The sequence below is a fragment of the Ambystoma mexicanum genome, chromosome 7p, assembly GCF_040938575.1.
Source record: "Ambystoma mexicanum isolate Mex_15411 chromosome 7p, UKY_AmexF1_1, whole genome shotgun sequence".
Lineage (NCBI taxonomy): Eukaryota > Metazoa > Chordata > Amphibia > Caudata > Ambystomatidae > Ambystoma > Ambystoma mexicanum.
The window spans coordinates 887692097-887703378 of record NC_090939.1 but is presented as its reverse complement, the minus strand read 5'-3'; the positions used below and the strand labels follow the sequence as shown (position 1 = coordinate 887703378).

At 43.5% G+C, this 11282-nt stretch overlaps 1 protein-coding gene across 1 annotated transcript in view; it reads right to left on the bottom strand.

Moving 5' to 3' along the window:
• Positions 1 to 2224: 2224 nt before the first annotated feature.
• Positions 2225 to 11282, bottom strand: part of ATP4B (ATPase H+/K+ transporting subunit beta) — a 132381-nt gene continuing 123323 nt past the window's right edge. Inside the window, exon 7 of the mRNA XM_069637129.1 lies at positions 2225 to 3703. Within this exon, the coding sequence (XP_069493230.1) occupies positions 3542 to 3703 (162 nt within the window). The 3' untranslated portion in view covers positions 2225 to 3541. The remainder of the gene's footprint in view (positions 3704 to 11282) is intronic.

The window sequence follows — 11282 nt, the reverse complement described above, 5'->3', positions numbered from 1 at the left end:
CCCACATGTGTGTTCAATCATATGGGGGAGGGGCATTTATGCAGCTAGCAAGGACATGTTTTATTTCAGTGGAATGACATTTTACTGACATTAAGGGCAATGCCATCACGAGTATGTTCGCACACCGATGGACATGTTTTCTTATAGTATCATTACTGGTGTTTTAGCCAGAACAAAAATGTTTATATTCGAGTATTGTATGTATTGGTGCAGTCATCATTGACATATATGTGCACAGTCAGGATGAAAATATTTTTTTACATTGCAACAATATTTGTATATAGTGAGAAAGGCATCATGAAAATTCTCCAGTGCACTGTTGGTGGCTTGGCAACTAATGGAGTTTCTCATGTATTACCCTAAAAAACGGACTATAAACTATATATATGTCTTTTACAAAAATGTTCACAAAGTGTGCTATAAAATGCACAAATGTTACCCATTATTCAAAACATTTTCTCGATGGAGAATCGCTCCTTCACCCCCAAATCGCCTTTGTTTGGTTCAGGCTCCCTTGCTAAGGTTAGTCGCCCTTGCATGTTCATGCATAATGTTTACGCACCAATTGAAAAATGCATCAGTCGCCACTACTCCAATGTCGACCCCACCCTCCCATCCTGCATCTTTTTTCTTCCTGACCTTCTCATGCTGTCATCCAAGGCTCACAACCTGTGGGTCCTCTTGGGCAGTGGCCCCACAATACATCAATCCATGTCACTGTGGCCAGAATCCCCCTAACTTAACTCACCACTCTACCGAAACCCTCTTCTCCACCCAGGTTCTCAATAGACTCGAGATGTGCTCCAGCTTACTCGTGGAATTCTCTCAATGCTTTTGCTCACATCAACAGAGCACTCAACTTGTCCCAGACACACATTACCATCTTCCCAGATCCTCTCTCACCTCAGCATGTCCTCAACACTTTGGGTGGCTTTCCTTGCAAAATTATGGCTCTTTATTTCAACCTCTGCTACCTGTCTTTAAGTCCATTCAGGGTCTACAATCCTTGCACCACCAATTACCTGGCTGAATCTTTCTCTACTCTTCTACTGAAACCCTAAACTACATCTCTGCCTCTTGTTCCACTTACACCTCCACTTGTTTCTACTCTTTTGCTCCCCTAGCCCCTCACCATTGGAATGGTTTTCCGACCGATATCAAAGCAGTCCACTGGGTACACTTCTTCACAAACAAGCTGAAGCTCTGTCAACTAGCAATGTAATGGTACTTCCTCCCTCAAACACCTCCCAACCACCCCCCAACTTTCTCTCCATCGCATCCTAACCTAATGTACATTTGTAAATGTTTATCAACCAACCCCTGATACGCTGCATTCATATACAGACTATTTAGGTATGTTGTTACATGCTTATCTCCATGCATCACACAATACCCCGCCTCAGAACCTGGCGTGCAACCACCCATATAATCATTGCTACTCTTTAAAGGCATCTAGAAATGGGAGTGCTGTGATGTCTGATGATTCAATTTACTGCACTTCTAGTAGAAATGCCAACCCTACCATCAAATAAATACAGCTAGATGATATGAATACTACCCTTTTTCTACAGTATCTAGTGCCTGATTGGCTTGGCTAGCCCTACAGATAAGGGGTGTATCAACCACTTTTACTCCCTAAAAACAGGCAAATACTCACCAAAAATACAAATAGGAAGTAAGAATACTCCCAACGAAAAATGGGAAACAAATATGTATGACCGTGTGCCTCTTTTTTCACCCTCACAGCTCCATGGATATGTTTGGACCACTAGTGCACGTTGTACCTCAGGAAGAAACTACTATTATTACGGCGTGATAGGAAGACGTAAACCTGCATCTTTTAATGTGTATGAATAACTAGGTGCAAATGAATAAGTATTACAAAAACATTCGCGTTTTACGGTTAAACATATCTTTACTCGCTTATAAAGTACTCCTATTGGCAATTGGAATTACATATTTACTCCATAAAGATTCCTTTTACTCCCAACTTTAAAAAAAATAGGCAGTAAAATCCTCCGCCTTCAAAATCTTATTTGGAGCACTGGTCTTGGCACTGGTCTTGGCCTAGCTGAGATGTATTGAAGTTCTTAAACGAGAATCAGCACATAAGGGTGTTTGGCTCAGGCTTACTCTGGTTCAGACTTAAACATCCCTACAATTGTGCTGATTTGTTGTGTGTATCTTACAGTGGGCATTCAAACAAAGCAACAGACTCCAAAAATGGGTTTTGGTACAATGTTTTATTTTAGTTATGCAAAAACGCCTGGTATATCCCACAGAGTAAAAGGAAGAGCGCGCAACAGATGATTTCATTTGTAAGGAACACAATAGAAAGTCTGTCTTAATCTTTAGTCTTAACTCTCACACCTGTTGGTCTTTGTTACAGAACTATGTGGGCTACAAAATGAACAGTTGCACAATTTAATACGCTATAGCTCCAGTAGATAAATATATCCAATGTGTTGCTAATCCTATAGTATAAAACTGCATAAAATAACATGACAAATAGAACTATACTAGCAAAACCTACCTACCATATGATAGCATGTTTGATTTGAAAAAAAAGTCAATCACTGTATGCTAAAAGACAGAATGAACAGGGTGGCCCACCAATGGATTTTTTGAAGGGCTTGGCGTATAGGTGACAATTTAGTGGCACCCAGTGTTGCCCAAAGTATTGCTTTGACAGTGGCAGACGACAAATTTGCATTAATACACAACCCAGCTTAGTGATGTTTCTAGCATGGTGATTACCTGAAAGCTGAATATTCTGTGTGTGCCTTAGTTTCAATTGGTTGACTAGAGTCAATTTAATGGAAAGAGTCTGTGAGCTCCAAGCTTGACGTACAATGTTCGTTTTATTCTACTTTTTTTTGTTTGTGCCTGTTTTGTGCTAAGTACGTTAGTGATTGTCACAGTGTGAACTTTATTGCCCTCCTTGGTTCCATTGTATTAGACGGTATACATATAGTGTGAACAAGACAGTGCCTTTTGCATAGAAGACTCAAAGGTCCAACACCTAGCTCCGAAGTCATTGTCCTTAAATCATGGCATGCAGTATATTGGGGCATTTCAGGATTCACCCGATATGGCAGTAAAAACCTACTGGCTTTGGCAAATAATGTTTTTGCGGTCTATGCCAAAAAAGGGTTAATTGTATGCAAAATCACTGCCTAGTCGCACAAAATGTTTTGGACACTTTCCATGATGGTGAAACTTTCTGTGATTGTGATAATTACTGAAAATGAAATACGGTTTTTGATGAGCGGATTCTTTTTGCTTTGATTGTGTCTGTTAAATTTCACATGTTTTTTAAAAAAGCCCCACCCAATTGTTATTTTCCAGTGTGCTGTAAGTGGTTGGAATGTGGAATATGCTTTTTTAACACAGACTGGCTACAGTGCAAACCCCCTAGCTGTACATGATATCCATTCCTGTAGGCCACACTGTCACATCGAATCTACTTTCAAATGTTCGACCTTCATAGCACGTATCTTGAAGCGATGAACGTAATTCGTTTTGAACCTATTTTTTCTGCCTACGATTTAATCTCAAGGGTGAATTCGACTTTTCCTTCGTAAGGATCATGAGGGTTGTCTGTGGAGATTTTTGTTCCGACGACTTTGCATACCACAGGAATTTTCGTGTTCGGTTTAACATTCACAAATTTCACTGCAACCAACGGGTTTGTGTAGTTGGGCTAGGAAGAAAAAAGAACACATTATAATCAACGCACATGAACCAGTGAAAACATACACTTGCTGTCATAATCATGTCATGGCACTGACTTCAATGAATCGAAACACGTAGGCCTGGTCGTTGAGAATGCTGAACGATGTAAAAGCATGAACAACGCATTGGTATTTTGAAGCAGCTGCAGCTATAAGGCTCTTCCCAACTAGGCCAAACGCTGGAGTGTTTTTTTTTGTTTTTTGTTTTAGCTATAAGGTGTTAGTTTAGCTCGAACTATAAGCCCAAACTAATTCACTATAGCACAGCTAGGTAGAGTTGGCATATGAGGAGGGACACAATGCTTGTAGGTGTTGCTTGGTTATTTACCCACCCATTGACTGCCCATTGCCATCCCTATGGCCATCCCCACCGACTTCCTGCATCTCCCTGCCCAAAACACACCCTCAAGGGATCTCTTTGGACTAACTCTATCAAGACTTAAAATAACACTTTGCACTCGAAGCGCCTGCCAGGGTGTTTTCAGAGCAGTCTTCTGAGAGCAAATGCTTTAATTGGTGCTGTACATGCGCCACTGGGGTGATAACAATGTCTTAACCATGTCTGCCTTTAGCCACTTCATTTATAAGCCGTATGCATGTCCTTCATTGAAGTCCTATTAAAAATAAGCATTAGCAAAGCAAACAGTTTTGGCTCATGTGCAAGTATTTGGAATTTGCAAGGCACTGCTATTATATCCCCAGTTACTTGCACAGTTTTTCTGCTGCTATCATTGATTGCCAGTTAATACCACCCTGGCAGTGCCTTTTCCATGCATACACAACAACCAAAACTTTTGGCATTGCCAATACTTGTTTCCTCTAGAGAGAGAGAGAGAGAGAACTATGAGTGCTTTGGCCTATATGTGACGTTTACCTCATTGGCAACACAAGGTCACCGTGGGAAGTGAAAGGGAGCTCCTATACAAATGAAGGAGACCCCTTTCTATTTCAATCGCAGCTCATGACTGAAAGAGTGGACCCACCAGTACAACAAGCTCAGACCATAAGAAGCAAGGCAATTCACGAAACTGACAGAGGCAGCACAAGTGACATCCTACAGCCTTTAACAATGACATCACAGGAAGGCAGCGACATATGACGTTTAAACTCAATGAGATCCCGGCAATGATATCAAAGTGTAATGAATATTAAGTAAACACAACAGGTTTCACTGACTAAATTACAAAAAAACGGACTAAAGTAGACACAAGTCAATTTTAGTTAAAACCTTATATTAAATAAGGTATAGAGTCATACAATGCAACCGGTAAACCTAGCATTTCCACCTGAGGCCAGGCGCACAGCCACCATAGTCCTGCATTGCTTTGTGTCCTGCTATTGCCTCAAATGTTCACGTTGTTCCATTTTATGCAGGGAAAGTCGCATAATCAGACTATAGTCATGTACTACACACAGCCGATATGCCAAGAGCCACCACACTGCAAAACTTAACTGCTAGAAACCTTGCATTCCCGGGTAAGGATATATCATGCCAACTGCAGCATAATGTAATCAGTTATTGCCATGGTATCCTACCTATAGAATCTTATGCCCAGGAACTTCATGACATGTTATGTACAGTCATGCTTTGTGTACACTCATGTACTGCGACCATAAACTATGCACAGCCTTAGACGCTCAGTTATTGGCATCCGATGCCAAGTGCAGCGTCATGTGAGCAGGTAATGCAGTTATAAGAGCTGGACAGCCTCACAGGCCCAAATGTCCAGATGCCAACATCATAAGCAAGGCTTAGCCACATTTGTCCTGGTGTTGGCATTGCAATCGCAATGTAATATACCAAGGGACACTTGATAAGATAGCTCAAAGAGTTGAGCGCTTTCCTTGGACATCTGGACTGTATTCGGCCTACAGGACGCCGGGGTGACTCAGCACTTCATCGTTCCTAATGAGAGAGTAACTTAATGTAATTCAGAAGAGTGATGGATGACGGGCTCTGAATGAATATAAAAACACTGGCAAGACACTGGGCAACACTCCCGTCATTATTCAGCCTGCCATACCATTACAGAAGTGGAAAGATCTACATGCAAATTCTGCACCCCCCCCATGCCCCTCCAGCCTGAACTGCTTGGTCACATTCCTTCTGCAGGAGACCTCAAGCAACCCCAAATATGTTTTGGCCTTATTGGGCGTCGTCAGTGAGGTGTAGCTTGTGTCTGTAGGTATTGGAAGCGTGGGTCCCACAACTGGGCATACTTGCCCACTCGAGCTTACAAATGCAACACAGAAGAGTGATGGCTGGAAGGTTCTGAATGAATCAATTACCAATGTAATGAAATGCCATTCTTGTGCCTGTCATCCCCTTACAGAGAAGCAAAAGACAATATGCAATTCAAGCTTGGTCTCCCCTCTCACCCCCAAAGGGGACAGTCCAGGCCGAACTGCTAGGCCACAGCCAATCTGAAAAAGACCACAAGTAACCCCAGACATGTATTGGCCTCATTGGGCATTGTCCGTGAAGTGTAGCTTGGATATCGAGGCCTGACTTGTACCCTTCTGTAATGCATGGCAGTCTGATAAACAATGGTCTGGATGGTTGCCCAGACATTCCCAGTGGTTTCTGATGAATTCAGAACCCTCCAGCATGTTGTATTTGTCACCCTGAGTGGATTGGGTGTGCCCAGATGTGGGTCCCGATCATTCCGTGCCTAGAGACCCGAGCTACACCTTACCCAGGTGGGCCCAAGCCTGATTTGCATATGTTTTTCCCTTCTCCAGTGGCATTGCAGGCTGAATAACTAAGGCCTGGATGGTTGTCCAGAGCTTTGCCAGTGGTTTTTCATTCATTCAGAGCCCTCCAGCTATCAATCTTTTGTGTTTGCAACAGAAAGAGTGAGAAAACAAGCGCAAGGTGCAAATACCTGGCAAACTGTCTCCATGTTGGGGGATGGAGGCTCCAGGGTTTATAAGCGTAGTACCATCAAACACTGGATTGCAATGACACCTTTTGTTATCGCAGCACTTAAAAGCAGGAGGAATCCAGCAAAAGCACTAAACAAACAAGTGTTATTGTTGCTAATATAAGTCAGGTACATGTCCAAGTATAGGCCTCATGTCAACTGCAGGCTAATATCCAGGTACTGGCGCCATATGGTACATGCATCTGATATGTATTCAAGTACTCTCTTGGCCTGTCAAGTTCAAATTCCGCCTCTGAAGCCCAGGCCACATTATCATATGCCAAATGCAGTCGCACCTGCCCAAATATTCCCATATATATATATATATGTCAAGTGCAGCTTAAGGATATCTTTCCCTGCCTCTAGTGGTGCTGTATTTGTTGAGGACGAGATCCAGCACCGTGACTATTAGGACCATATCTGTATGGCTGATATGTTCCCCTGGTCCTCCCCTTCTGATGGCACAACAAGTGAAACATATTGTTTTCTTCTGAATACTGTGGCGGCAACAGACAACTGTTAATCGGAGGGAATTAATATGGATGACTCTACATAAACAGCTGATCATTGTGCTTCTTAAACATATTTGCAAACTTTTTGTTGTAAAAAAGAGCATTGTGCGTGATTTAAGAATTGCCCTGGCAGTGTAGTCAGGCGCAGTGTAGTCGGGGAAAGACATTTTAACTTAAAATGAGCTGTTCCTGGACCAGGGTCGCCCAACTGCTGAACATAAATGCAAAACGACTTCGGACAGTGCTTGGAACAATTAACGATTCCCGGAATTAGCAAGGCAGTAACGCAAAACGAATGCTTGCAAGTACAGCGCCCTGTTCCGTTCCCCGCTCTCTGGACACTCTTCTATCATAGTAAAGGTCCTCGGCCTCTGGACAGTGGAGAGGGCGATTACGTATCTGTGACGAAATGACTACTGCTCTACTGGAGTACAGAGATGGGTAGTGGTTACATCAACTAGTCCGCCCCACGCTACTACTAAACCAGCAGTGATCCCAATCATAAGGCCGAAACAGGTACAGACGCTGGCAGAGCATATCTTCAGGCGTGGTGCGAGCTGATAACAGTAGTAAATCAAGCAACTTCATTACAATGGTTCGAAAACAAAAGAATGTCCGATCAAGGTTCTATACAAATATGGATACTTTTAATCAAACAATAAAACGTAAACAAACTAATCAGAAAACACTAGGAGAACCCGCCCTTGAAAAAGAACATAGAGAATGCAGACTTTAGTGAAAAGGGTACTTTGGGTTAGATGAGCAGGTGTCGAGGCACAAGAGTGGCAGAATATCACTGTTCAAAGGATATGTCTTGAAGAAAAAGCTACAGAAGTTTGTTAGCTTAGCGAAGGGATCGACTAGGAGTGTAAGGCAGAATCCGTGACCATAGGAATTCAGGCCCTACATTGTTAATTGCCCGATGAACCATACAGTGAATCTTGAACTTAATTCGGCTCCTGATGGGAAGCCAGTGAAGTTGATGCAAAAGTTCACGGGAGTGAGCATGTCTAGGGGCTCCAGGGGCAAGGCACGCAGCAGCATTCTGCAGTGTTTGAAGTCGTTCTACTAACCTCTCCGACTTCCCGAGGTAAATTGCATTGCAATAATCAAGAGAACTCATGATTGAAGCTGTGACAATTTTAGCCCTAAGAGCGGGTGGGAAGAGGGGAAGAACATTTTTTATAACCTTCAATTTAAGAAAGCCAGTCTGGCAAACAGTCAAGACCTGAGCTTCCCGTAAGGCAGTGGTCATAAATTTGATCCTGAGACTTTTAACCATGGGGGAGGGATCCGCACAGGGGCCAAGGGAAGACCAGCAGTAGTCAGAAGACGTAAAATGACTCTCCACATTTGAACCAACCAACCAAAAGAACCTCGTTTTTTTCAGTGTTAAGTTTTAACCAGTTGTTAGCCATCCAGTCTCCAACTGCAGCCAAGCAATTTCTTTATTTACAAGGAGGGTCTGAAAGAGGTGTATTAAGGTGAAACAGAATCTGGTTATCATCAGCGTATGAAAAGAAGTGAACTCCATGGCTGCCGATAAGTTTGGCCAAATGCCTGCATATAAAGATTAAAAAGCAGTGGGGACAGGGCGGAGCCCAGGGGAACACAACAATTCAGGCCACTGGGAGGAGATGTAAATGGGGGAGGGAAACTGATTGGGCTCTATCTGATAGAAAAGAGGAGAACCATTTAAGTGGAATGCCTGATATTCCAGGGTCATAAAGGCAGGACAACAGTTTCTGTTGGTCAACCGTATCAAAAGCTGCAGAGAGTTCAAGTAGAATCAAAGCTCCCACCTCTCTGCAGTCCTGAAGCAAAGCAATGTCATCCATAAGTGCCACCATTACGGATTCCGTCACCATCCCGGGGCGGAATACAGATTGAAAAGGAAGAAGAAGAAGGGCATTGGCCTCCAAAAAAGCAGAAAGTTGCGGTGCCACAATTGTTTCCATAAGTTTCATTAATATAGGGAGATGAGGTGATAGTTTGCTGCAGTTGCTGGGTCAAGATGGGGCTTTTTTAACAGAGGAGAGATTATTGCGTGTTTAAGAGGGGCAGAAATATGCCCAGTGGTAAAGAAAAGTTTGCACCTTTATGGCAGAGGACTTTGGAATGGCCTGCACTCCCAACATAGGTTTAGTATTGTATCCTTCTTCTCTTGATGGTCCAAAGATGAGTCCAAGAATGAGGGTGTGCCTGCTATTGTTAAAATCAAACTGTCACAGGGGATTGATCCAAAGCAAATCTGCTGATAGGGGTCCATTCTAGGTTGTTGTAGCAAGTGCCCTTTGCCTTATGACATCACACTCACAGTAACTTGCTTGTAGGAAATGGCGGGACAGAACAAAGAAGAGATCCCGAACAGAAATCATGATGTGGGACCCTTTTCTCAGTCCAACTCCTTTATCTGGGTACTCTAACTACATACACCCTTTCCCATGCCTGCTGACATCAAAGGGACTGTGGCAGTCAGCACCCTAGTGTGAGAGTGACTTTGTCAGTGGTGCCTCTGAAGCACTGCTTCCCAGGAGACCTCCTGGGGGGAAGACCCTATGCCCTGGGGGAATATGTTGCACTTCCTGCAGGAGTATCTAAAAGGAGGCATCTTGACTCTTGTCTCACATAGCAGCTCTGGAGGCAGGCCAGGTACCAATATACATTGATTCTGCCATAGTTGAGACCTGCTCACAGAACTGACACTAGTGTGATATTAGATTGCCGTGGCTGTATAATTGAGTGCTCTTAGCACTTAACATTACTATGCCACAATCAAGCATGGGTTATATTTAAGATTTCTGTGGCACCAGACTGATGAAGGCATACAATAATTATAAATTAGATGAGAGGTGCTGAAGATTAAAAAACACCTTTCCCGGGACTTTGTGTCCAGGCATCTGTCAGAAATGTGCATATGACCTGTGAACCTGCTCCATGCCGCTGCAGAGCTTGGGCTGTAGATGTCAGGAGACTGGTTACAGCAAAGGTGCATGTGCACTATAATTTTGGCACGTAGTTCGTTCTGATTAGCACACCTCCCTTTCAGAAACAGAATTACCTGCATCATTTTATGTTAATAAAAATCAAAAAAGCTCAGGCTGTCCTGCCCTCACTAGATGACCATTCAGTCACAGTTCAGTGACCTGCAACAGGCTCAGAAGCATCATCTTTATTCTCTCCTTGCTGCATCACCAAGAGAGTAGCCACTTACTTTTAAGTGCTTGATTTCAGAACATGGAATTGACTAGTGGCAGCCTGTGTCTGCTGCAGCAGTACAGTGAAAAATAATAATCCAGTGTTGTGTGGTATCTGATATCCTCTTCATTATTGGTGAACCAATATGCTTGCTAAATGCACCCACTAGGTATTACAGCCACAGTGAAAGGGGTTGCATGGGGTGTGCAGCTGCAGCAATTGCTCCCCTGACATTCCCAAATTGACATCCCTAGCAGCAAAGCCACCAAAGTAAGGAGCCGTATGGAGGAAATGCTGCATCAGGATACAGAAGATGCACTGAGCCCCTCAGATTGGTTGGAAGTGCAGCACAACACTGGTGTTTTTTGCCCTAATTACAAATAACCTTTCTGGCAGTGATACACCGTTCAAGTGATGTTTTTAAAAGAAGGATATGCTAAAGGCCTCAGGAGATTCTGTAAGGGGTGATAAGGCCCAGAAACAAAGTTATGGGTCCGAGGTAAAGCCGAGGGCACCAAAATGAGTATATAAGCATTGAATACCTGTCACAGACAAGATCCCCTGTCAGGGTTGTAACACTATTATCATTTTGGTCTCCAGGCTAAAAAATACACCCACCGAACCATGGAGGTACTGTGCTGAATCCAATGGAGTCATCACAGATTCCCCAGTGGTAACCACCTCCCATGTGGCCCGGGGACGGGAGCCACTACCTGATGCTATCCCTGGGGGTGTCTATATGAGGGAGGATCACATGGGAGGAGACGGACACCGGGAAGAGGATATGGCTTCATTGGATGAGGCGTGGTTCCCCCATTTTCCCATGAGGAAAACCGCATGCTACCCAATACCTTAATGCCAAGCATCTATCCCCCCTATAGGGAAAATAAGGAGATACTTTCCCAACACTGTTT